The sequence below is a fragment of the Silurus meridionalis genome, chromosome 17 (genome assembly GCF_014805685.1).
Source record: "Silurus meridionalis isolate SWU-2019-XX chromosome 17, ASM1480568v1, whole genome shotgun sequence".
Classification (NCBI taxonomy): domain Eukaryota; kingdom Metazoa; phylum Chordata; class Actinopteri; order Siluriformes; family Siluridae; genus Silurus; species Silurus meridionalis.
This window is the reverse complement of record NC_060900.1, coordinates 24,225,732-24,251,521: the sequence shown is the minus strand read 5'-3', so window position 1 is coordinate 24,251,521 and position 25,790 is coordinate 24,225,732. Positions and strand designations below refer to the sequence as shown.

Here is a 25,790-nt window from a genome sequence, read left to right as displayed (position 1 = left end):
ATGTGACAAAAGGCTATTCTATAGATAGATAGATATATTAGTTTGTGTAAGATTTGGTTTATTAAAAAAAAATACTTTACCATATATACTTTGCTACTCTTTTTTATTAAAACTATATACAGTACTACGGGTTGTACCCTTTTCTAGCTATATTTCATTTCAGATATTCAACTCTAAATACTTATTGCTGATACAAGCTGGTTAACACTAGCCAGTAATTTATATTTTGGAAATTGTTAAGTCTCAAAGGCACTTAATGGTGATTTTGACCCAATACACAGTAATGCATGTTGGTCGATAACTAGCTTTATTCGTTATATAACACATCATGTGTAATTGAACTTTCTACACTAATGTATATTTCATGTAAAACGGTTTACAGAGTTTGAAAAGTGGAATATATTTATCCTGAATGAATTTTACATTTGAATGAGGGAGGAACATGAAACCACTAGAAAACTGGGTAACAATGAATCGACTGAGTTCAAACATGAATCGACTCCCTAAGTCTAGCGATTGATAATTTTCCCCTATATTAACAAAAGACAAATAGAGTTGATTAAGTGGTTTGTTTATTAATGATTCATAGGTATTCTGCATGTATGACTCTTTAATGCTGTTAATTATACACAGTGCATCTGTGGTCAAAAAGAATCGAAAGTATTACTCTTACATTTTGCCTTTGCATGGGCAAAAGGTAAGCGGGTAATATGACATTTCTGTCCTACTGTGGACACCGTAGGCGTGAATGCTTGGAGTCGTTGCCTAGCGACAGGATATATTTCCGAGTCTCAGCTCAGATTTGGTGATCATTTTACAGGTATTTTTTTAATTCTTATTTCTCTCTTTAAAAAAAAAAAAAAAAAAACAGACATTTATTTTTCGGGTTAATGTTAGGATCAAGAAACATTTGCTTTGTTTTTATGACGCATAAAATGCGCAGAAACGAATGTGCTGACTAAGAGCTAAGTGAAAGGAAAAACCTAGATTAAATTTGTGTAAAAGCTTTGGTTTGTTATTTATATAATATACATGAATTTATTATAAGACATTTTAATATAAAACAAAACTAATAAATCATAATTTTATACACACACACACACACACACACACACACACACACACACACATAAATAAATAAATATATACACACACACACACACACACACACACACACACACACACACCTTCTTCAGTGTTTCTTCCTTTAAATTCATTATTGTCTACATTGTACATTAATACTAAAGAACATGTATGGAATTATGTAGTAAACAAAATAGCATTCTCTTATCAGAATTACGAGGTAGTCAGTTTTGCCTTTTAAAGAGTTTATTTGTGATATTTATTTCCCTCCTTACTTTAGACCATCAGTTGTCTTGTGCTGAGGAAAGGGTGAGTACAAAGTCAATAGCCATATTAGTTCTACTACAACTACTGTACAAATCCATAATATTTCAAGAAACACTCAGTTATGTAAAGAGAAAAGACAGTTCATCATTAGTTTAAAAAATTACAGTCAGTCAATCCAAAAAATTTAAGATAAGGAAGACCAAGAGCTACCTCTGCTGCAGAAGATAAGTTCAGTAGAATAACCAGCCTCAGAAACTGCCAAATTACATAAATTATTCTTGGAGTTCAAGTGTCTGTTCTCCTCTGATCAGTGCATGTTGAAATATGTCTGCTTCTTAAATAGTTTGAAAAAGATGTAAAGGTCAAACTTTTGACTGGTACTGTATATAAGATTTCTTTTGTGTGTGTAAAAGTAACCATATACATAAAATGAATGAATATTTATTCCCAATTCTAAACTCTAAATCATAATCTAAAAATTATAGTAATTTATAAAGGGAGCTAAAAATAATGAAGTGTCTATAGAAGTGATTAAAAATGGAACGTCACATTAAAACAATGATGATAATGACACTGTCAGGTGTATACCCCAGAATACAGATATAAGGATTATAGTTGCACATGTTTTTCATATTTTTGTTTTCATATATTTGTTTAGGGTGAAAAATGAAGAATTTTACTAAATACAGTTTTAATATATGAATCTAAAATTAATGATGAAGATGTAAATGTGTCTCTTCTTTGAGATGATGATGATGGTGAGGATGATGATGAAGAGGTGATGGTGGTGTAAACATGTCTCTCCTCAGTAGTGCTGTGAACATGTCCAGCAGTAGAGAGAAAGCCGCAAGTAGTCGAGTGCTGAACTTCCTGTGCGAGTGGGATCGGGGGAATAAATGTACTCGCATACGAATACTACAGAAATTTCTTCAGGAAAACACGGGGAAAACCAGTCCTGAACTGGAGCTGCAGTTTGCTCAGGCAGGCAGTCTGTTTCTCACTCGCATCACAGCCTGGATAAGGCTCACGTATCCTCTACAGCATACACACACACACACACACACACACACACACACACACACACACACACACAATTATTACTGTATATCTCTCTTTCTCTCACTGTATGTCTCTGTTATTCTCTCTCTGTCTTTCTGTCTGTATATTTCTGACTGTCTGTCTTTCTTTCTTTGTCAGTCTGTATATTTCTTTTAGACTCGCTCTTTCTGCCTTACTATCTATCTCTTTATCACTCTGTCTGTCTCTCTTTCTCTCTCTCTATCTGTCTCTTCCTGTCTGCCTATCTGTCTCTCTCTTTCTGTCTGTCAGTGTGGATGTTTGCCTCTTTCCCACTCACACTGTCTGTTTGTCTGTCTGTCTTATCTCTGTCTGTCTCTGTCTGTCAGTGTGTATATTTGTCTCTCTGTCATGCGGTCTGACTGTCTTTCTGTCTGTCTCTCTCTTTGTGTTTCTCTCTCTCTCTCTCTCTCTCTCTCTCTCTCTCTCTCTCTCTCTCTCTCTCTCTTTCTCTCTTTCAGCATGTTTTCTGGTATAATATACACAGCAGTAAGAGACGTTTCCTTCACTGTCACTTCATCAGCTACATGTTCAACATGTGTCTGCATCTTCAGCTTAAAGCTCTGGGAGTCTTCCTCTCAGCTGCCAGCAAGTAACACCCCCCGCCACACACACACACACACACACACACACACACACACACACACACACACACACATGCTTTTTTGGTTTCAGTCAGCAGTACCTGATGGAGTTCCTGGAGGTTGGAGGTGTGATGACGCTCCTGGAGATCATCAATCAGAAGCAGAGCGGCGACGAGGAGAAAGCTGAAGCTCTGCGTCTGCTCTGCATCGTCTCGAACGCTGGCCGCAAGTACAAGGAGATCATCTGTGAAAGCTATGGTATACACACACGTATGGTATAGAATAGACTTAATAAATAAATTGATATATTATAAATAATTAATTGTGTGTGTGTGTGTGTGTGTGTGTGTGTGTGTGTGTGTGTGTGTGTGTGTGTGTAGGTGTAAAGGCCATAGAGCAGTGTTTAGTAAAGTCCGACTCAGAGGAGACACAGCACACGGCTTCATGTCTGCTCGAGTCTCTGGCTAATGGAAACCCCTTATACCAAACACAGGTTTATACAAGTCTCATCTCTCTGCTGACCCACAGCCCTCCTACAACTACACAACTCACACTACACACTCTACACAAAGTACAGGTATAACTACACCACTCTCACCACACACTCTACACACAGTACAGCTACAGCTACACAACTCACGCTACACACTCTACACACAGTACAGCTACAGCTACACAACTCACGCTACACACTCAACAAACAGTATAGCTACAACTAAACAACTCTCACTACACACTTAACACACAGTATAGCTACAACTAAACAACTCACTCTAAACACTTAATATATAAATATGTGTAAATGTAAGCAGTTGTTCTCAAAAAGTGGGTGTGTTTTTAACTCCATATGTGGAAACAAAAGCAGTCTTAGAATCCATCTCTGGAAATGTTTGAAGGTGTTCGATATCTCATGTTGTCTCAGACCAGACTCTCCATTATCATTTCAAGTTTGCAGTGTTTTAAATCAGATTTTACACACTCACGTTCACTTTAATAAAATCTTATTTGCTCATAGTTATATCCAGTCAGCATCATTAATCTCTGGTGTAGTCTTATCTGAAATCTGTTATCTCTGCACCACTTGTGTAAACAGGAATCTCTTTAATTGTTCATCAGGCTATTGTAAAGACGGCTCATCCTGCTATTGTGGAGCCATTATTAAATGTGCTGTGCTCGTACCATCTTGGGGTGCAGTACGAAGGTGAGTCGGATTTTATTTACCAGACTGTGTAAATAAACTGTGTTCCCTGTGTTAATATGAAGTCCTTCATCTCCCAGCTATAGAGCTGATTAAATATCTACAGCACACAGACGTGAGAGACACCCTACTACCCGCTCTGATCAATCTGCTCAAACCGAAAAACCAAGGGGTTCACAAACACAAGATCCTGCAAGGTATGCCATCACTTCCTGTTTCTTGCATTCGGACAGAAGGACAAATCTGCAGTTTTATTTTTTTGGGGTTTTATTGCAGTTTTATTTATTTGTTGATTAATGTTAATACAATTTACTTTACAAACCTCAGCTCAGTCTATGTAATCAACCATTAAAAAAATATTTTAAAGACATTAATAGAGATGTTGGAAAGAAAAGGGGTGATTATAATTATTATTAGAGAGACAGACAGACAGACAGACAGACATAGATAGATAGATAGATAGATAGATAGATAGATAGATAGATAGATAGATAGATAGATAGATAGATAGATAGATAGATAGATAGATAGATAGATAGATAGATAGATAGATAGATAGACTTTATTGATCCTGTTATGGGAAATTGTTATGTTTAAAGTATAATGTGGAGGTTGGGACATGGTCGAGTGCTGATTTGTGACTGGATGGCAGAGCTGGAGGAATTAAGTGGTAAGGATGTGCATAATTATATTAATGAGTGTGCTTTCTTATAGTGAGCAGCACAGGAATAAAAAGAGGCAGGACGAAAGCCGTAAGAGAGACGAACACACAAAGCAGAGTGTGTATGAACAGATAGATAAGCAGATAGCTAAGTAAGTTCAGACAGACAGACAGACCCTCAACATTTCTGGGTTTCCGCACCAACGTGGAGAGCTTGAGGACTCAGGCGTGTGATCCTTACAACTCGATTCCTCCACTCTCTATTCACAGTCCAGTGCTCTACCATGCCCTCATTTCCACATATAGCGCAAATTATAATTAGATTAATTCAAAGCCAAAAATGTTACATGATATTTATAATATATTTGAACTTTATATCCATTAGTCTGGATGATCTAATTATTTTTACACTAAATGATGTGCACACATTCTGCTTGTACTATGGAAAAGAATAATCTTTAGATGTTTCAAGATATATTATAAATGATTCTGATTTATTTCTGAACGTTCCTACAGATCTAGCAACGGCACAAAAGGATGACATGTTTCCGCTGTTCATCCAGCAGGCGGCAGCAGCCAAAGCCTTACGGTGAGACAAACAGAAATACAGCTAGATAGAAAGATACAAAGGCACACAGACAGATATATAGACAAACAGAAAACCAGATGGAATCGAGGTATCAGGTCTGTTCAGTCTCAGTGACTGATAAAGTGCGACTATAAATGACTCTCACGACTCCAACACACAGCCCTGAGCTCCGACTTTGAGTATTTGCAGATACATTTATATTTCTGCTTTAACAAAAAAAGTTACAATGCTGCAATGCTGCTTTAATCTTTCGTTAAAATGTTGTGCGATATAACAGCATGTTGGCCATGGAGAGGCGTGAGACGTCTGAAGAACTGATCCGCTTCGGAGCCGTGCACCATTTACTATTTGCCATGGGCAACCAGGAGCATGCAGACGCTCAGAGACAGGCCAGTCTGACTTTAGAGGTACTGACACACACACACACACACACACACACACACACACACGTGGTTAACATGAATGTTGCATTAATACACGCGTATAGATTTATTCTCTTATCTGTGATATGTGTGTGTGTGTGTGTGTGTGTGTGCGCAGTATTTAGTGCGCTCCAATCCAGTGGTTGAGGAACATGTGTGCAGAGCCATGGGATCTGCTCTGTTCCACCTGTTTATGGTACTGGTACTTTTATGGTACACTTTTTTGCATTTATGTATTTATTTATTTATTGTCTCACATATAAAGGTGCAAGTGTGTGTGTGTGTGTGTGTGTGTGTGTGTGTGTGTGTGTGTGTGTGTGTTTAGCATAACGCTGAGCTGCTCTACATGAACATGGATGAAGTTCAGGTTGATATCTTACTGAACAACAAAGTGAAACTTTCACGGGGTAATAAGTCTGATGATGTTAAGATAATAATAATAATAATAATAATAATAATAATAATAATATATTTTTAAATTGTTTGATTTTTTTAAATGATGTTCAAAATGAAGTACAGATTTCTCCACATCTGCATTTCTATTCCAGAATTTGAAGAGCAGAACACAGAACAGAAATCCTGAGATTTTCTCTTACTTTTATACATGAACACACACCCACACACGCATGCACACACGCACACACGCACACACACACGCACGCACGCACACATGCACACACACGCACGCACGCACACATGCACACACAAATACACACAGATCTTTTTTTAGATTTTTATTTCTCCACCTCCTTTTTCACAAAACAGCCTCATGATACATAATTCATACAGTATGTGATTCATTTGTTCCAGTCAACAAAACATGATAAAATCCAACAGTGAGCTTCCCTGCATTCATGCTATTGTGCTTCATATAAACGACTCATGGATGGATGGATATATAGATAGATCGATGGAAGATAGGAACAAATGGCAAAAGAAAGAAAGAAAGAAAGAAAGAAAGAAAGAAAGAAAGAAAGAAAGAAAGAAAGAAAGAAAGACACAAAAGCAAGAAAGGCAAGAGAGAAAGAAATGTGAGGAAAGGACATGGAAAGAAAGAAAGTAAAAAAAGAAAGAAAGAGATGATTAAAAGACACACAAAGGAGCAAAAGAACGATGTTGAAAAGATATACAAAAGAAAGAAAGAATGAAGAAGGAGACAGAAAGAAAGATAGAAAGAAGACAAGGGATGAAAGACAAAGAACAAAATAAAGTAAGATGATACAAAGGAAATAAACTACAACAGGAGAAAGAAAGCTGAAGACATACAAAGGAAAGGAAGTCAAGAAAGTTAAACAAAAGAAAGAAAAATGATGAAAAGATATACAAAGGAATAAAAGAAAAAAGAAAAATTCAGATTTTCTATCATCCACGTTGTTTATATACAGATACATTTGAAATGGTTTCCTTGTGTGTAAATAATTAATTGATATAAATAAATATTATTGATATACCCCTCAGTGTCTGTTCATTCTTCATACGGACCAGAAGATGATTTATCACGTAATTCTTGTGCACTTTTATTAATATTAATTATTTTTAAGTATAATTATCATAATACGTAATATAATTAATACAATAATACAATTTATAATAATTGGTGTTATATTGTATTCATACAATGAAAGTAATAATATTTTTAATACAATAATAAGTATTGATATTGTTAAATAGTTTAATAATTGAACACAATGGGGGTCACTGTGTATCATTTAATCATTTTAAGACCAAAAACAGACAGATAATAAATATACAGTACAGTATCGAAGTCGTCATTCCGTCATGACACCACAAGATGGCGGAAAAGTACTTTTTTTCAGTTTATTAAACCTTTAAATAACAAATAAGCAGTCATTATTCCACTGTTAAACTAATTTAACAATAAATCCGAGTAGCATATCATAAACTCAAGAACAATAACAATTAAAAAATAATAAGAAATGAATAAGACAATTAAATAATATTAAAAAATGTAAAGTAAATTATAAAACAAATTAAATTACAATCCAGTCAAGGGTTTAATTCAAGTGTGAGTTTAAGGCACTGTTCATTTTTTATTGTTTAATGGATTGAAATAAAATTCTGAAATAATTTTAAAAGTCTCAAAACAAGGAGATGCTTAAAATAATTGACACGTGTTAAGAAAAAATAAAATAAAAAAATTACTATACTATATTAGCTGGATAGAAGAGATAATATGGCAAAATGCCCGGATGAGAAACCTTACTCTGATTGGTCTACGTCATCTATGCGGAAGTGTATAATGCAAAACAAAAACACCATTTTTTTTACAGCTTTTACAAATACGTGATACCCAGAAAGTTAATTCAATGTTTTAAAATGATTTTGTTTCAACTTAAACGCCGAAATGGAGTAATTTATTATAACTTCACTTCCGGTATCCGCTGATGAAGCCACACCCACTTTTGTTTGCAGTGCGGCGGGAAACGTGGGGTTCTGTTTTAGGGTTCAGTTTGAAGGAAAATGATTTTAAGTGCAAAAATCTTTTAGAAACATTTACATTTTACACGATGAGCAAATTAACATCTGCTACGAGAAATAAGACACGAGCAGGAAAGAAGCTCTGCAGGACGGGAGGAAAACCAGGTCAGAAGATGTTTTGATTAAATCCAGAAACACATTTAATTCTGCAGGTTTCAGGTTTCATTTGACCTGAAAAATAAATGTACAGAAAACAGTGTATTTTCTCTTAACGCAGTCTGAACAACCTGTTACTTTCCTACTGTCTACTACTGAAAACACTGACTGCATCAGACCACTCCAACACTGTCTTCTTCTTCTCCATCCCTGCTTCTTCTTCTTCTTCTTCTTCTTCTCCATCCCTGCTTTTTCTTCTTCTTCTTCTCCATCCCTGCTTTCTTCTTCTTCTTCTTCTCCATCCCTGCTTTTTCTTTTCTTCTTCTTCTCCATCCCTGCTTTTTCTTTTCTTCTTCTTCTCCATCCCTGCTTTTTCTTCTTCTTCTTCTCCATCCCTGCTTTTTCTTTTTCTTCTTCTTCTCCATCCCTGCTTTTTCTTTCTTCTTCTTCTCCATCCCTGCTTTTTCTTTTCTTCTTCTTCTCCATCCCTGCTTTTTCTTTTCTTCTTCTTCTCCATCCCTGCTTTTTCTTCTTCTTCTTCTCCATCCTGCTTTTTCTTTTCTTCTTCTTCTCCATCCCTGCTTTTTCTTTTCTTCTTCTTCTCCATCCCTGCTTTTTCTTTTCTTCTTCTTCTCCATCCCTGCTTTTTCTTCTTCTTCTTCTCCATCCCTGCTTTTTCTTTTCTTCTTCTTCTCCATCCCTGCTTTTTCTTTTCTTCTTCTTCTCCATCCCTGCTTTTTCTTCTTCTTCTTCTTCTTCTTCTCCATCCCTGCTTTTTCTACTTCTTCTCCATCCCTGCTTTTTCTTCTTCTTCTTCTTCTCCTTCCTGCTTCTTCTTTTCTTCTCTATCCCTGCTTTTTCTACTTCTTCTTCTTCTTCTTCTCCATCCCTGCTTTTTCTTCTTCTTCTTCTTCTTCTTCTTCTTCTCCATCCCTTCTTCTTCTTCTTCTTCTTCTCCATCCCTGCTTCTTCTTCTCCCTCTTCTCCATCCCTGCTTTTTCTTCTTGTTCTCCATCCCTGCTTTTTCTTTTTCTTCTTCTTCTCCATCCCTGCTTTTTCTTCTTCTTCTTCTTCTTCTTCTTCTTCTTCTTCTTCTCCATCCCTGCTTTTTCTTTTTCTTCTTCTTCTCCATCCCTGCTTTTTCTTCTTCTTCTCCATCCCTGCTTCTTCTTCTTCTTTCTCCATCCCTGCTTTTTCTACTTCTTCTTCTTCTTCTCCATCCCTGCTTTTTCTTCTTCTTCTCCATCCCTGCTTTTTCTTCTTCTTCTTCTCCATCCCTGCTTTTTCTTCTTCTCCATCCCTGCTTCTTCTTCTTATTTTCTCCATCCCTGCTTTTTCTACTTCTTCTTCTTCTTCTCCATCCCTGCTTTTTCTTCTTCTTCTCCATCCCTGCTTCTTCTTCTTCTTTTCTCCATCCCTGCTTTTTCTACTTCTTCTTCTTCTTCTCCATCCCTGCTTCTTCTTCTTCTTTTCTCCATCCCTGCTTTTTCTTCTTCTTCTCCATCCCTGCTTTTTCTTCTTCTTCTCCAACCCTGCTTCTTCTTCTTCTTTTCTCCATCCCTGCTTTTTCTACTTCTTCTTCTTCTTCTCCATCCCTGCTTCTTCTTCTTCTTTTCTCCATCCTGCTTTTTCTTCTTCTTCTTCTTCTTCTCCATCCCTGCTTCTTCTTCTTCTTCTTCTCCATCCCTGCTTTTTCTAATTCTTCTTCTTCTTCTTCTTCTTCTCCATCCCTGCTTCTTCTCCTTCTCCATCCCTGCTTTTTCTACTTCTTCTTCTTTTCTTCTTCTCCATCCTGCTTCTTCTTCTTCTCCATCCCTGCTGCTTCTTCTTCTTCTTCTTCTCCATCCTGCTTTTTCTTCATCTTCTTCATCCCTGCTTCTTCTTCTCCTTCTCCTCCTCTTTTTCTTCTTGTTCTTGTTCTTTTCTTCTACTTCTTCTCCATCCCTGATTCTTCTTCTTCCCTTTCTCTTCTTCTTCTTCTTCTTCTCCATCCTTGCTTCTTCTTCTTCCTTCCTTTCTTTTTTTCTTCTTTTTCTTTTTGTTTTCCTACAACATGACACCGTTTTATTTCTTTATCAGTCTATGTGCCCTGTGTGTGTGTGTGTGTGTGTGTGTGTGTGTGTGTGTGTGTGATCCTGTAGAAGAGCTGCCTGAGTCGTTGTATCACCGCTTCCATGATGCAGCAGAGCTTCAGCTGTTCCGCACTCACCTGCTATCCTGGTACGATCAGACGAAGAGAGATCTGCCCTGGCGTAGGCTGGTAAATCATCACACTAATCACAAGAAGATTGCTTTATTTATTTATTTATTTATTTATTCATTCATTTATTCATTCATTTATTCATTAATGGAAATAAATGAGATGTTTTAAGAAGAAGAAAAAATTTCTGCAAAGACGACTTTCTTATAACTTATATAGCTTATAACTAATAATATGAACTCATAATCCACAGGTGTGTAGTTGTTATGTTGAGTTTAGTTTCTTCCTTTTCCTTTATTTTTAGACCATGTGAATGATCTGAGATGATGATGATGATGATGATGATGTTATAGTGTTGTGAAATGAGCATGAGAATCTCAATTTTTGTTTCCTCTTTCTCCCTCAAGGCCATGACTGAGAAGGATGATAACGTCACGACGTACGGAGGTAAGTGTTGATGTTTTTCCATCTTCCGCATTTCCTTTACTGTTTGAAATACAGATGATGTGAGGAATTTGAAATTCAAAAAATTGTATTCATAAAAGTGAAATGAAATCGATAAACGTAATCATACAAATCCACGGCCCCTAACTGTTGTTGCTTCACGAAACGTTTTCACGCAAACAATTATTTTAAAGTAATTATTTCATAGACAATAAAATATATAAGAACTTAATGCAAAATCAGTGGGAGCTTTAATTATCAATGCATGACTGAAACAAGTGTGGAAAATTAAAAACATTTCAGACCACCAATGTCAATAAAATAATAAAATAAAAATGTAAACGATTTTATTCTTTCTGTATGGCCCAGGACCAAAAAATCCACAGGCACGAACCGGTCCACAGCCCAGTTGTTTGAATGAATTATGATGTGTGTGTGTGTGTGTGTGTGTGTGTGTGTGTGTGTGTGTGTGGGTGTGTGTTTGTTGCAGTTTGGGTGTCGGAGGTCATGCTCCAGCAGACTCAGGTTGCCACGGTGATTAATTACTACAACCGCTGGATGAAGGCAGGTGACAATAACAATAGTTTCAATCAATTTGTTTATAAATAAACAAATAAATACACTTCATAGACAAAAGTTTGTGGACACCTGACCATAAAATTAGTATGTGCTTTTTGAACATCTCATTGCACATTTAGTTCTCACGTGCTATAATAACCTCCGTTATGGCGAGACGTTTATGTCGTGATCACATGAAAACGGCTCCTGTTACATTGAGATCATAAGAAAACAAGAAAGAAGCCTCGTAGTATTCAAATAGTAATAATGATAATAAAACATAACTCTCTCTCTCTCTCTCTCTCTCTCTCTCTCTCTCTCTCTCTCTCTCTCTCTCTCTCTCTCAGAAGTGGCCGACAGTTCAACACCTCGCAGCAGCTTCTTTAGAGGTCAGTAAAACAGAACAAATGCGTACTCGTCTTGTTGTCATGTTCGATCTCGTATTGTGTATAAACATAAAGTTTTGGAAACGAAACTTTGGTACAAATTCGTAGCAGGAAAACCAGATGTGAATCAGAAACTTGGGTGTAAATGGTATAGTGTAATGCAGGCTACACATTCAGCCTGTCATTGTTAGTGAATGGATCAACCCCAGACAGGCCATGGCTATCTATGACAGCAGTATCTCGCTGGGTTCTTCATCAGGAGGTGAATCAGATGTGGTCGGGACTCGGATATTACTCACGAGGACGGAGACTTCATGAAGGAGCTCAGAAGGTTTTAAAGCCTGTTATTAGACTGTTTAATGTGTATAATATTGAAGAATATGCATTGAGGTGTGTGTGTGTGTGTGTGTGTGTGTGTGTGTGTGTGTGTGTGTAGGTAGTGCGTGATTTTGGTGGCGAGATGCCAAAAAGTGCTGAAAATCTTTTGAAACAGCTTCCCGGAGTCGGGCGATACACAGCAGGAGCTGTGAGCTCCATCGCACAGGGGCAGGTAAACCCACACATCACAACACTATACACATACTGTATATATTAGTGGTGTAACGCTACACTCATTTACAGTTCGGTCCATAACTCGGGTGTTAAGTCAGGGTTTGTTTCAATCACGGTACAGTTGGGGGAAGAAATGCAATACATAAAATTGCTTGTCGTTTTTTTTTTTTTTAACACAGTTTCTTATTATTTAACATTTTGTGATCAATATTTGATCAATTTTACATTTTTAAAACAATTTAAAATAAAATGCCTACTTATTTGATTAATATATAAAAAAATATTTTATAATATTTTATAAAAAATAAAATAGAATCAATCAAATTAATGCAATACACTTTTTTTTATAATTTTGATTAAAATAAGTAATCATTGGCACAAACTGAATTTATTAAATTAAATTAAATTTTTAAAAATTAATGTAAAAAATAAATGAAATAGTTTACATTTGACTACTTAACTTTTCTAATTATTTCAGCACACTGTAACAAACGTCTTCATTTCTTACATCCTTCATTTATTCACTCTCTTGGTATGTGGAAGTGTCAGGATTTTCTCTCCTTTTAAGAGATAGACATAAAACTCTAAATAACCACTTTCTGGTTAGCGGCTAACGCTAGCGCTATAGATTCTTTAGCGTTTTCATGTCTGCGCAAAACAGATCTTATGTCCGGTATGGACCGAGTAGCCACAGTGACACTTCTCTAACTCTGGCATTGTTGTGTATGTTTTCAAGTTTAATCATAATAAAAACAAAAAAAAAAAAAAAAATGCTCAAATAAACAAAACTTGAGGTCCGCCACTTAATACGTTCCTGAGGGTTCCTCATGTCAGTAATTATAGTCTGTGCGAAACGCATTGCTCTGTGTGTAGTTAATTGGACATAACAAAGCAAAATAATTTGCCTCGTGAATTTCTGTAATGGAATTGCAATGGAGATGGTCATTTTTGTGTGTGTGTGTTGTACAGGTGACAGGTGTGGTAGACGGAAATGTGACACGTGTGCTGTGTCGTGTTCGTGCGATCGGAGCGGACAGCAGCAGTGCTCATGTAACTGATGCACTCTGGTACAAATAAACCTTTTGTTTTCTTCAGCAATAACTTATAGGAACACATTTATTCATTTAAATATTCATTAAATTGAATTTAATTAAAACCTCATTATATGCACTGAAGTTTCACCCAATTAATGAGCAAAAGTTTGTGGACACCTGACCATAAGATTTGTATGTGATTTAAAAACATCCAATGCCACATTTAGTCCCAATTTAACCTCCACTTTTCTGGGAAGAAGCTCCACTAGATTTTGCAGTGTGCTTTTGAAGATTTTGAAGAAGTGCGCTGGAATAACTTTGAGTTTCATAGTTCATAGTCCAAAGACATCCTACTAATTGTGTGAAACCAAGTTTGTATATACATATACACTTTTTATTTATTCACACTGTCCTTTCTTTACTTCCTTTTGGTGTCCTGATCATTGACATACTTTAAAACACCATAAAAACGCTCACGTTTTAGGAAGTTAGCTGACATGCTGGTGGATCCAGAGCGACCTGGAGATTTTAACCAGGCTCTCATGGAGCTTGGAGCCACAGTATGTTTGCCGAAAAATCCTCAGTGCGCTCAGTGTCCTGTTCACACACACTGCCACGCCTACAACAAGGTAACACACAGATCACCCCATATTCTGTTCCTGTGAGAATGTCCGGAGTCTGAAACTGTGATGTCTGTGTATCAGGTTCGAATGGAACAAGACAGAAGATCGGAAAGACTTCTGAGTAAATGTGACTCGACGTTGAGCAGCTCCATCCCTGATATAGAGAACTGCAGTAGGTTTCATTTTCATTATTGTATAAATAATGTAGTATGTGTAGAGAAAAAATAGACAATAAAATCCATAGTGTGTATTGTGTAGTGTACAAAAAATCAGATGGATCATCTCATCTGGATATTATTAATATTTAGGGTAGAAATACCTGTAGCACATACAGTATAGAATAAAATTGTTAGTATTTAGTATTTATAAAATAATTAGTGTGCAGAATGATACCTAATACCAATAGTGTGTAATATTTTTGATTAGTATTAGGGCTGTAGTCTATTGCCTGTATACTACATAGGATGTAGAGTATAGTATGTTGTTGAGGTGTTGTATACACATACCTTTAGTATGTAACATATATTATGTACAGTTTATTATAGAATCTTGATTAGTATATAAGAATAGTACATTTAGTATGCTGAATAGTGTTTAGTACAAATAGTATAGTATTAGGAATGAAGCATACTACCTCTAGTATGCATTACAAAGAATGTATAGTGTAGTATAGTATTTACTGATACTGACAGCTAGCTTGATGATAACCGATTAATCAAATGACGGTTTTTAAATTGGATACCGGGGAGAAAAAACACATCATGCAAAACAATACTGAAGTTAATTTTTTTCTTTTTTAAATGGTACTCGGAACATGAAAATGTGCTAAAGGAAATAAATATGAATATATTATTTATATTAATAAATAATGAGGGTAATAAAAGACATGCATTGAAACCAAAATAAAAAAAAAATTACACTCTAAATAAATTAAAACAGTAACATCCACAATGAATAAAAAAGATAAATAAACGGCACATCAGTGATTTGCCTCTAGAGGCCGCTCTCGTACCGGTATAATATATTCAATCGATATTAATTTTTGCCTATAGTTCCAGCAATTAACTATCGGTGCCGTTCAATCGGCAAAACCGATGAATCGATCGACCTCTATTATATACTAGCTTTAGTGTTGAAATTACTAACTAGTACAGAGTTTAGTTCAGGTATAAAATATCTAGTGTTCAGTTTAATACCTGTGGTCAGTTATATGTTTGTGTCTGTGTGTGATGCAGTAAGCCCCCTAGGCTGTAATCTGTGTCTGTCAGAGGACTGGGACAGTGAACTCGGGGTACAGAATTTTCCCCGTAAGCCGGTGAAGAAGGCGCCTCGTGTGGAGCAGACGTTAGTCTGTGTGCTTCAGCGGCAGAGTGACACCGACGGCGAGACTCAGTACCTGCTTACACAGAGGCCCAGTAAAGGCAAGACATCATACAACTATTAAACCTTACATTTATACAAAAAACACAAGTGATTTGACCCCTCGATGGCCACCAGGGCTGCTGGCAGGAATGTGGGAGTTACCCAGCATGCTCCTGGAAAACGGTGTGCCCGAGAAGAAGCACAGAGCCCTGCTAAATGCTGAGGTGCAAAGGATTGTGGGAACTGTGGCAGAGTCCTTACAGTATGTGGGAAAAGTGAGTATGGTCATAAGAGGTTCTGATTTTTGTCTCTTTATAGGGACACTCATTAAATTTTTTGTTCCTTTGAAACAATGTGTTTACTTGTGTAATAAGTGTTAACTGTAATCTGTATAGTATGTAAAGTACACATATTTGTACGCTTTCGGTACAAGGCTTTCGGTTCAGTGCACATTAACATTGAATTTATTTTATATAATCAATTTAATTGGTGCTGATTAAATCGATTACCCAATTTGATCAATATAATAAAAAGTGTATTGTGTTAATTTGATTTAGTTTATTTTTATATATTGTACTTGTAGAAAGTTTTATTTTATATACTATTTAACCAATATTATTAAAAAAAAAATTAACTGTTCACAAATGTTAATAATAATACACTGTGTTAATATAAAGCAACAAGCAATTTTACCGAAATTGAACGTACCGAACCGTAAAATTTGTGCAACGTTACACCCCCATGTACAGTGTAGTATAGTGACTGCAGTATACACAACATAGACTTTAAACTGTAGCATAACAAGCTACTATTTAGTATATAATATTTTGAGGTCAAAGTGGTTTGTGTAATATAAATAGTTTTTAGGTTGTAGTATAATATTTGTAGCATTCACTATATAGAATATACATTATTATACATAATGCAAGTGCCTCTGCAGTGGAAGCTTATGGGAAAATATTCGTTCAGTAAAACTCATTATGCTCACAAATGTATTTATTTATTTATTAAATCTCGCACAGTATCGCAATGTGGTATTCTTGTCTCCAGAAAAGCTGCTTGAAATTTTCCACAGACTAAATCTGTGTATTTATCGCCAAAAAAAAAGGAAAAAAGTGTAGTACCTGTAATATGTGTAGCATGTGGGGTGGAGTATTGTAGCTGTAGTATGCGTAATTGTACAGAGTAGTGTTGAATGTTTAGTATATAGTATTTCGGGGTCAGAGTGGTTCATGTAGAGAGAATATTATAATACTATATACAGTGTAGTATAGTACCTGTAGCATGCACTATATAGGACAAATTTTTTTACGTATATATTACATATTCACTTTATTGTATGTATTTTGTGGATAGCGTGTTATCTGCACATATAGTATGTATAGTACCGGCTCCTTCTGTGTGTGCATAGAACACACATTACATAGAACATTACATTGTGGTCAGAGTGATTCATGTGATATGTGTAGTATTTATGGTATAGTACAGTACCTGTAGTATGCACTGTATAGAACATACAGTGTAGTGTATATAAGATTTACTATTTAGGGGTTGTGTTTTCAGTAATATAGTATTACAGGTGTTGTATTGTACCTGTAGCAAACACTATAAAGAATGTTATAGTGTTATAGTACATATACAATGTACTATAGAACATGTATTATTTAGTATTTAAGAATCAGTAATACCAGTAAAATGTGTAGTATAGTAGCTGTAGTATGCATAATTGTACAGAGTAGTATATAATGTTTAGTATGTAGTATTTTTGGATCAGATCAGTATTTTGAAAATGTATATTGGTAATGGCGTACTGTAATACCTGTAGTGTAAACTGTATAGAAAATAGAATTACAGTGTAATATAGAGCATTTAATATTTCAGAATAAAACAGGATGATGCTATAGGAGAGTGTGAATGTGTGTTTGAGACGTTAAACTGAAGCGTGTGTGTGTTTTTCCTGTTTAGGTGGTCCACATCTTCTCACACATTCACCAAACGTATATAGTTTACAGTGCAAGTGTGTGTGAGTGTGTAGAGGTTCAGAGAGACCAAAAGATCTGCTGGCTCGAACATTCAGCTCTGCAGGAGGCTGCTGTGTCTACCGGGGTTAAAAAGGTGCGTGTGTGCGTGTGCGTGTGCGTGTGTGTGTGTGTGTGTGAACAGACCGGTACATATATATACACTCTGTATGTTTGTTCTTGTAGATAATGAAGCTTTATGACGAGTCCACAAGCAAACTGCATGACACAAAGGTAAGAAATTTGTTCTACTTATTTATTTAGTTTATTTAAAGTAGTTTAGTGTTGTTTTGTATTCATTGAAAAACACTTTAGGTTTTATTTTAGAACTATATTTTACTGTTCCAGATATAATAAGCTCATACAATTTTAAATATTATACTTCATTTTACAGACTTTCTTCCTTTTTAAATTTCAACAGATTTTAAACTGTGTTTACAGAAATGTTTTTTTAGGATCAGGATATGATGCAGTTTTTCAAACCTTTTTTGTTGATTTATTTATTAATTTTTTATTATATATATATATATATATATATATATATATATATATATATATATATATATATATATATAATTTTTTTTTTTTTTAAGCAAATAATTTTATTACTTCCTGTTTTAGAATAAGAAACGAAAGCAAATTCCTCAAGCTGAAAAAGACAAGAAGGTCAAACGATCAGGAAGTGCAGATAACGGCGGCCCCAAGCAGCTCTCACTTACACGGTTCTTCACCACCTCAAAACCGACCAGCATCTGAAGATTACAGTCCGACACCATTTGATTCTGATCTCATCAATACGACTTAAGTTGGATCTTCAGGTCTGACTCATGATTCGGGTCAGATCTCACAATCTTGCACATCAAATTTCTGAATCCGACTCAGTTCTGATCTCTGTAGCTGGCTTATGTTTCATTTAAGATCTCACTATCCAACTCATGATTTGATTCATTTATATTCAATTCAATTGCAATCCAATAGATTCGATCTCTTGGTTTTGGATCTTGTGATATGACTCAGGATTTGATTCACATTCTGATTTCCAGGAGACAATTTGAAGTTGATTATTATGCATTTTGATTCTTGATGTATTCAGTCCACAGTACATTATGCATATTTCCCTGAACTGAGAGCCTTAAAACATAACATTTTACATTTATTTGAATGAATTTCTTTTCTCGTTACCATATTTTATGTAATCTGTCATTGTATTTTCTAAATAAACACTGACCAAAAACACCTAATATTTTCAACTTGACTTGACATACTCAAAGCTTATTTTACATTCTTTGGTTAATATTCTAATATTGATAATATCAGGCTTCTATAATGAACAAAACTATACACTCACACACACACACACACACACACACACAGACACTCAATAAGGTCAAGGTCAGAGCTCTATAGCAGGTTACTTAAGATCTTCCACTCCAACCCATAGTGCTAACACCGGAGACTCCTTTTTATAAATGTTTCATAAATTAAACCTCGTTATTCTACAGATAACTATATAAATATATTGTTCAGTGTGTGTTTAATGTGTTATATGTTCTTGACTGTAGGAGAGTGTGTAAGAGAAACAAGCGGGTGTATGGTCATGGTGTTTGGAAAAGAACAAAAGGCCTGCCTGGGTTAAATCAAACAATGTTTTTTTCCCCTCTACTTTCAAAATAAAGTTTAGTTTTCATACTTAGTACTTGACTTATGCCTGAGCCGTGACCCCAATGCATGCCCATACAGCAGTCGTGCATCCAAACCAGAAAAACTGCCTGGTTTTGAACAGGAATAATGAAGAGTGGTGGAGCTTGTTGTGCCAAGGTTGAGGAGGGTGTTGCAGCAGGACACATTTACAGTCTTATCAGTGTTCTGAGAGGTGAACCCTCACGTCCAAAGTCTCCAGATAAAGCAAAGTGGAGACAAATCTAATTTAGGTGAGTTTTAACTTTGTAACAAATGACGTGCATAATGTTTTGATCCAAATGAGTTTCAAATCAGGTCTGAGATGATGAATATTATTATTAATATTGAACTCAGTTTTTGATTTTGGTGAATCTATGCAGTACATTAAGTTTGTGTGTGTGTATGTGTGTGAACTCTCACTTCAGTACAAATGGAAAGTCAGCTTGCTTCGAGTTAATACTGCTCATCAGGCGTATGTGATTCTTTCCCATTGAAATGTGACTCATTGTACCTCAGTCACAAATGTAGCGTGTTTAGTTTGTTATTTAATCAGCTGTCGCTGTAGTTTAAATCTAGTACAGAAAAGAAATAAATGCGGAAAAAACACCTTGTACAGGCAACTTGCCGTCCCTGACCGAGTCGGCTCTTTGAATCGACTCTTAAGTAAAAGCGATGTCATTCAAACTTTACTGACATATAAAGTCTGAATGACTTTTAACTTAAGATTTAGACCTTAGCTAGCTAACTATACGTTTAATAATAATAACCGAAAAATAAATTAGCATCACCGACGTATGATTCGTTGTTCAAAAGAGTCGGCTTGATTTTGACTCGCAGATGTGAACAGAGTCGTTTGGACCATAATAATACATTTTAATAAGTATCAACGTGTAATTAAAGTGTTTAAATCATTTGGCTAGGAAGACGGCTAATAAAACACAAAAACTTAACAAAACAGGTAAACTTCTGTTCTCAAACGAATCGGATTTTTGAGTCAAAATATCTAGTCGACTCTTTAAACTGACTCTTGAGAGTCTCCTCGTATATAAATCACTTCTGCAGGATATTAATAAATAAAAACCTGTCATTTTGTTCGGGTAATATGAATTTTGCAGGGTTATTGTCCAGGGTCAGGTCAGTGATGGCTTCAGCGTGGCAGAGAGTCGAGTCTCTGCATCGTTGGATCTTGGAGAATGGAGGTGTGTTATCATGATGTGATATATTCTCAATATTACTGTGTAATCACATCTTCAGGTCTAACAGATTTGTTTTCCATTTAATGGACAGTCCACCAGGTAAGTAGAAGCTCCAGGGTCCTGCCCAGCCCTATGATTTTTTTTTTTTTTTTTTTAAATGTTTGCTTTATAGCAGGGGTGGCCAACCAGTCAGAGACCGAGAGCCACATTTTTGACCGTGTTACCGCAAAGAGCCACATCATACACATGGGCACACATGAACATCACCCATTCGCTTGAGTTTAATACGGTATTTCGTCAAATGCGCATGCGCGTGAGATAAATATACCGCAGGGGTGGGCAATTAATTTTTACAAGGGGCCACATGAGAAACCTGAATTGTGTCAGAGGGCCACACCAACGATAATATTTTAGGGATGCACTGAAATGCAAATTCAATTCAAATGGCAATGAAATCTATAATTTTGTGTGTTATGCCTTTTGCCTTGGCACCATCACTGGAAAACTTTCCTGCCTTTTCAAAAACGTCCTCTACAGACGGAGTGCGCATGCTCGGATTGACTTTACTTTTCTGCGCCGCGTTCTTCTCATATTTGAAGGCAATCGGGATGTTTGGATTTCAGGTGATAAATTAAACCCGAATTTGAGAAACTCTTTGCAGATACACCCCCTCTTGAAATTTCAGCATTGCATGTTTTGCAAATCGCTCTCCGCACACCGCAGACATGTTGCTCTTATTCAGATAACTGTGTGCTGCTGCACTTTTTTATTGCGTCATTACAATTGTGTTTCTGCCGTGTTGTTTCGGTGATTTAGGTATTTCCGAAAATTCTCGGTGCATCGTAATTTATGATTGGCCTCATGCCAAGGTCTGATATACCGCAAAGTTTCTCAGTAGGGGCAAGCTCATTTAGGTCTTTAAAATACCGTATTGAACGTAAGCAAAGCGAACACGCACATTAAAAATCAAACACACAAAAATCGATATGAACGTAAGAGCCGCATGAAACCGGCCAAAGAGCCGCATGCGGCTCGCGAGCCGCGGGTTGGCCACCCCTGCTTTATAGTGTTATAGTGTAGATTAATACCAATCACAGCTTGGCTGATGTGTGCAGTGCAGCAGGTGTTGAGATATTGGAACTTTTGCAGAAGTCAGTAGTCATTTTGCTCCCTATTCTTTCCTGATATAATCTGTATTCTCTTAATGCATATTCAAAACAGTTAAAAACAAAACAAACAAAAAAAAAAACCAGTTGGAAAAAAAAACACATTGACCTTGGTGTGACCTTGGCCTTTTGGATCAGTTCCAAAATATAATAATTTCTTCTGCTAATCCTTAGTGATAACTTCACATAAACTCTATAATCATACAACCACTGTTAAAATATCCTAGATAATTGATCAGAAAAAACAAATATTATAATTTTATTTATTATATTATGATATAAAAATAATAATATTAATAAAAGAAAAGAAATAAAAGAATTATATATATATATATATATATATATATATATATATATATATATATATATAAAATATAAAAGTCCTATTGTTCCAAAAATAATTAAATTATTAATTATAATCATAATCTTTTATTATTAAAAAAATAAACTCTTTTGCAGAACAAATCCTGAATTTCTGCCGGTTTTGTTTCATTATTGATTCCAGATAAGAGAACTGACCCATGGCTGCTCGTTTACTCCCCTGTCCCAATCTTCTGTATTTTTCTCTGCTACCTCGGCATCATCTGGCTCGGACCCAAGCTCATGAAAAACAGGGAAGCGGTGGACCTCAAATATGTCCTTATAGTTTATAACTTCGCAATGGTTTGTCTGTCGGTCTACATGTTCCACGAGGTACAGTTTCCTCAACACTCCTCTACTTTTGCTTCCAGAGTCAGGAAGAAAGATATCATATCTCTAACTATCTAGCTAGCTACTCGAATATTTATTAGTTATAACGTTACTGAATTACACCATGGTCAATGTAATTACTGGATTGTGACTGGCTTGAGGTTCAGGTGCACGTTTAGAGGATTGTACATACACGTAGTTTGCGGTCAGTTGAATCAGCTTACTATAAAAATGCGCTGCTCATAAACACAGTTACAGCAGCATATAGAGAGAGTGACAGCTACTGTAAACATTTCCAAATTTGCTTAATGAGCTACATGGAGGATTTTGTTTGGGTGTTGATTCTTTCTCTCTCTCTCTCTCTCTCTCTCTCTCTCTCTCTCTCTCTCTCTCTCTCTCTCTCTCTCTCTCTCTCTCTCTCTCTCTCTCTCTCTCACTCTCTCTCTTTCTCATACCTTTTTATGACATTTTCTTTTATTAAATGTAATCTTGTTGCACTGCTTTTTCTCTGTGTGTGAATCCGAGCAGCAGAACTCAAGATCTAATGAGTGGTATATAAAATGAAGTGTTATTGAAGTGTTATATCTGTTCAGTCAAACATCAGTGACAGATTTAAGTTGGTGGTAAGTGACCATAAGGTGATAATCCACAGCTAGGCGTGAGGTTTTACAGTACATCATTTTAGATCATCATTTCTACCTCGGGCCGTTTATATAATACCTTTATATAATACAACTATACAGTTTGAAATTTTGCTGTACAACAGTTTTACAGAAATGTTTTGATCACTTATGTATTTTGTATTGTCTAGTTCTTAGTGACATCTTGGCTGTCAAACTACAGCTACCTCTGTCAGCCTGTCGACTACAGCAGCAGTCCTCTGGCTCTGAGGGTAATCATTATCCCTTTCTCAAATAAGGAATAAAACACTGTGTGCTGTGAAGTGTTAGGAAACATTCAACAGTGCAGTGGTGTAATGAAGCAGAGTTACTCTAAAGTTGATTTGTTTTCCTGTAACAGGAAGTTCTTTTGTGTTTACTGTAATTTCAGTCCTACTGCATTGGGACGTAACATTATAGTAGCTTAAAAAAAAAACAACGTTCCTTCACCAGCCTCTATTTTTTCCTCCTAGTTAATAGTTACTAAGAATTCACAAAGAAGTATAAACTCCTGTGTCCTGGAGATGTCCAAAAATGTAAAGCCCCCTCATGTATTTTTATTTTTTCGGTTGTCAGATAGCCAGTGTGTGCTGGTGGTTCTTCTTCTCCAAAGTCATCGAGCTCAGTGACACGGTAAGTAGCTGCAGAGAATCATAGTTGTTGGTGCTTGGTGGTAAGTGTTGGTGTTTAATGGAGAACCTGATATTTGATGGTTAATGTTTGTGTTTGATGAAGAAACTGATGTTTGATGGTTAATGTCGGTGTTTAATGGAGAACCTGATGTTTGATGGTTAATGTTGGTGTTTAATGAAGAACCTGATGTTTGATGGTTAATGTTGGTTTTTAATGAAGAACCTGATGTTTGATGGTTAATGTTGGTGTTTAATGAAGAACCTAATATTTAATAGTTAATGTTGATGTTTAATGAAGAACCTGATGTTTGATAGTTAATGTTGGTATTTAATGAAGAACCTGATGTTTGATAGTTAATGTTGGTGTTTAATGACAATCTTGGTGCTTAGTGATGGATGTTGGCATTTAATAAAGAACCTGTTGCTTGATGGGGTATGTTGGTTTTTAATAAAGAACCTGATGTTTGATGGTTAATGTTGGTGTTTAATAAAGAACCTGATGTTTGATGGTTAATGTTGGTGTTTAATGAACAACCTGATGTTTGATAGTTAATGTTGGTTTATAATGAAGAACCTGATGTCCGATGGTTAATGTTGGTGTTTAATAACAATCTTGGTGCTTAGTGATTTATGTTGGTGTTTAATGAAGAACCTGTTGCTTGATGGTATATGTTGGTGTTTGATGGAGAATCTGGTGCTTGATGGTGATTGTTGGTGTTTAATGAAGAACTTGATATTTGGTGATTAATGTTGTTAATGAAGGTATGATGACATTTCATGTCATTTATGTTTGTAGTCAAATGCTAATAAGAAATATTTATTTTTGGGTAAACTTCCTGTTTGTTGGTGTTTGATGGTTTGATTATTGATGTTTATCAAATAACAGGTGTTTTATGAATGAAGTTCAGTGGTAAATATATAAGTTTGCTGGTGATTGTTTGAATGTTTGCTGTTTAATTGTTAATGGTGGTTAATATTTGGTAAGTTCTGGTGTTTCCTGGCCATACATTGGTGGCCTCACAGCACTTTTGATCTTTTGTCTTTTTGCTTTCATTCTTACCCTCGTATCACCAGGTGTTTTTCATTTTGCGAAAGAAGAACAGTCAGCTGACTTTCCTGCACGTGTACCATCATGGCACCATGATCTTCAACTGGTGGGCCGGAGTCAAATATGTCGCCGGGGGACAGTGTATGTTTTTTTTTCAGACAACTGAGTTTTTTACTGATGTGTAAAAGATCCTTTAAACTGTATTAGATACTTGACTGTGTGTGTGTGTGTGTAGCTTTTTTTATCGGCCTCCTTAACACCTTCGTACACATCATCATGTATTCGTACTATGGCCTGGCAGCTTTGGGTCCAAACATGCAGAAATATCTGTGGTGGAAACGTTACCTCACCTCCCTGCAACTGGTAAATACACACACACACACACACACACACACACACACACACACACACACACACACACACACACACATACACACACACATGCACACACGCACACACCCCGGCACAAATGCACACCTACTGACAAGCAATATCAAATGCTCAATACGCACACCACCAAGTGCACACACAAACACAACATGAAAACATGCACACATACAAATATAAACACAATAGACTCTAACCAGCACAAAAGATTGCCTCCAGTGCAAGCAAACACACACACACACACACACTTTAACACTTTAGCAAGAAACTGAAGCTGTGCGTATCATATTTCTCCTCTATTTTTTGGTTCTCAGCTTCAGTTTGTTCTTCTCACCACACACACTGGCTACAACCTGTTCACCGAGTGCGACTTCCCTGACTCCATGAACGCGGTGGTGTTCGCCTACTGCATCAGCCTCATCCTTCTCTTCACCAACTTCTACTACCACAGCTACATGAAAAGGAAGAACAAGCACCTCTAAAGCAGACTCCACCCCTCTTAGAAGTCTAACCCTAATAGAACGTGTAAGAAAATAATTAAAGGCAACATCATTGTGAACATTAGGAGCAAATAGTCTCCAGTACACATCCTCAGTGATATTATAATTGCTTCCTCCATTATACAGTGGGGAAATAATTATCTGATCCCCTGCTGATTTTGTGACTTTACCCCATACAA

General features: G+C 36.2%; 3 protein-coding genes across 5 annotated transcripts; all 3 read left to right on the top strand.

Annotated features, from left to right (window-relative positions):
* Positions 1-715: 715 nt before the first annotated feature.
* On the top strand, positions 716-7,331 carry armh1 (armadillo like helical domain containing 1). 3 transcript variants are annotated; one of them, XM_046871619.1, is made up of 13 exons: positions 716-820; positions 1,364-1,392; positions 2,163-2,378; positions 2,951-3,019; positions 3,103-3,269; positions 3,392-3,588; positions 4,128-4,212; positions 4,290-4,406; positions 5,387-5,459; positions 5,737-5,866; positions 6,000-6,077; positions 6,207-6,288; positions 6,430-7,331. In XM_046871619.1, the coding sequence occupies exons 3-13, from the start codon at positions 2,173-2,175 to the stop codon at positions 6,462-6,464; spliced, it is 1,239 nt and encodes a 412-aa protein (XP_046727575.1). In that variant the 5' UTR covers positions 716-820; positions 1,364-1,392; positions 2,163-2,172; the 3' UTR covers positions 6,465-7,331. The 3 variants fall into 3 exon arrangements, with proteins under 3 accessions (XP_046727575.1, XP_046727576.1, XP_046727574.1); XM_046871620.1 differs by having other exon boundaries at positions 754-820; positions 2,160-2,378; positions 3,392-3,504; XM_046871618.1 differs by having other exon boundaries at positions 754-820; positions 2,160-2,378.
* An 820-nt stretch (positions 7,332-8,151) lies between these two features.
* mutyh (mutY DNA glycosylase) lies at positions 8,152-18,889 on the top strand. Its single transcript, XM_046871384.1, has 15 exons — positions 8,152-8,485; positions 10,618-10,736; positions 11,084-11,123; positions 11,611-11,684; positions 12,026-12,067; positions 12,324-12,395; positions 12,501-12,614; positions 13,586-13,683; positions 14,135-14,279; positions 14,355-14,445; positions 15,509-15,694; positions 15,771-15,910; positions 17,601-17,750; positions 17,840-17,887; positions 18,275-18,889. Exons 1-15 carry the CDS (start codon positions 8,287-8,289, stop codon positions 18,407-18,409), a joined length of 1,653 nt encoding a protein of 550 aa, XP_046727340.1. The 5' UTR covers positions 8,152-8,286; the 3' UTR covers positions 18,410-18,889.
* Positions 18,890-19,431: 542 nt separating this feature from the next.
* On the top strand, positions 19,432-25,787 carry elovl8b (ELOVL fatty acid elongase 8b). Its single transcript, XM_046872413.1, has 8 exons — positions 19,432-19,584; positions 20,449-20,532; positions 22,201-22,388; positions 23,197-23,277; positions 23,621-23,677; positions 24,751-24,865; positions 24,960-25,087; positions 25,426-25,787. The coding sequence occupies exons 2-8, from the start codon at positions 20,475-20,477 to the stop codon at positions 25,591-25,593; spliced, it is 795 nt and encodes a 264-aa protein (XP_046728369.1). The 5' UTR covers positions 19,432-19,584; positions 20,449-20,474; the 3' UTR covers positions 25,594-25,787.
* The last annotated feature ends 3 nt before the right edge of the window (positions 25,788-25,790 follow it).

Excerpts from the sequence above, each read along its gene's own strand:
- armh1 (XM_046871619.1), top strand. The coding sequence starts at position 2,173 with ATGTCCAGCAGTAGAGAGAAAGCCGCAAGTAGTCGAGTGCTGAACTTC. Across the intron at positions 2,379-2,950 it reads ACAGCCTGGATAAGGCTCAC|CTACATGTTCAACATGTGTC; the intron begins GTATCCTCTACA and ends TCACTTCATCAG. Across the intron at positions 3,270-3,391 it reads GATCATCTGTGAAAGCTATG|GTGTAAAGGCCATAGAGCAG; the intron begins GTATACACACAC and ends GTGTGTGTGTAG.
- mutyh (XM_046871384.1), top strand. The coding sequence starts at position 8,287 with ATGAAGCCACACCCACTTTTGTTTGCAGTGCGGCGGGAAACGTGGGGT. Across the intron at positions 10,737-11,083 it reads ATCTGCCCTGGCGTAGGCTG|GCCATGACTGAGAAGGATGA; the intron begins GTAAATCATCAC and ends TTCTCCCTCAAG. Across the intron at positions 15,695-15,770 it reads TACACAGAGGCCCAGTAAAG|GGCTGCTGGCAGGAATGTGG; the intron begins GCAAGACATCAT and ends GATGGCCACCAG.
- elovl8b (XM_046872413.1), top strand. The coding sequence starts at position 20,475 with ATGGCTTCAGCGTGGCAGAGAGTCGAGTCTCTGCATCGTTGGATCTTG. Across the intron at positions 22,389-23,196 it reads CGGTCTACATGTTCCACGAG|TTCTTAGTGACATCTTGGCT; the intron begins GTACAGTTTCCT and ends TGTATTGTCTAG. Across the intron at positions 25,088-25,425 it reads ACCTCACCTCCCTGCAACTG|CTTCAGTTTGTTCTTCTCAC; the intron begins GTAAATACACAC and ends TTTGGTTCTCAG.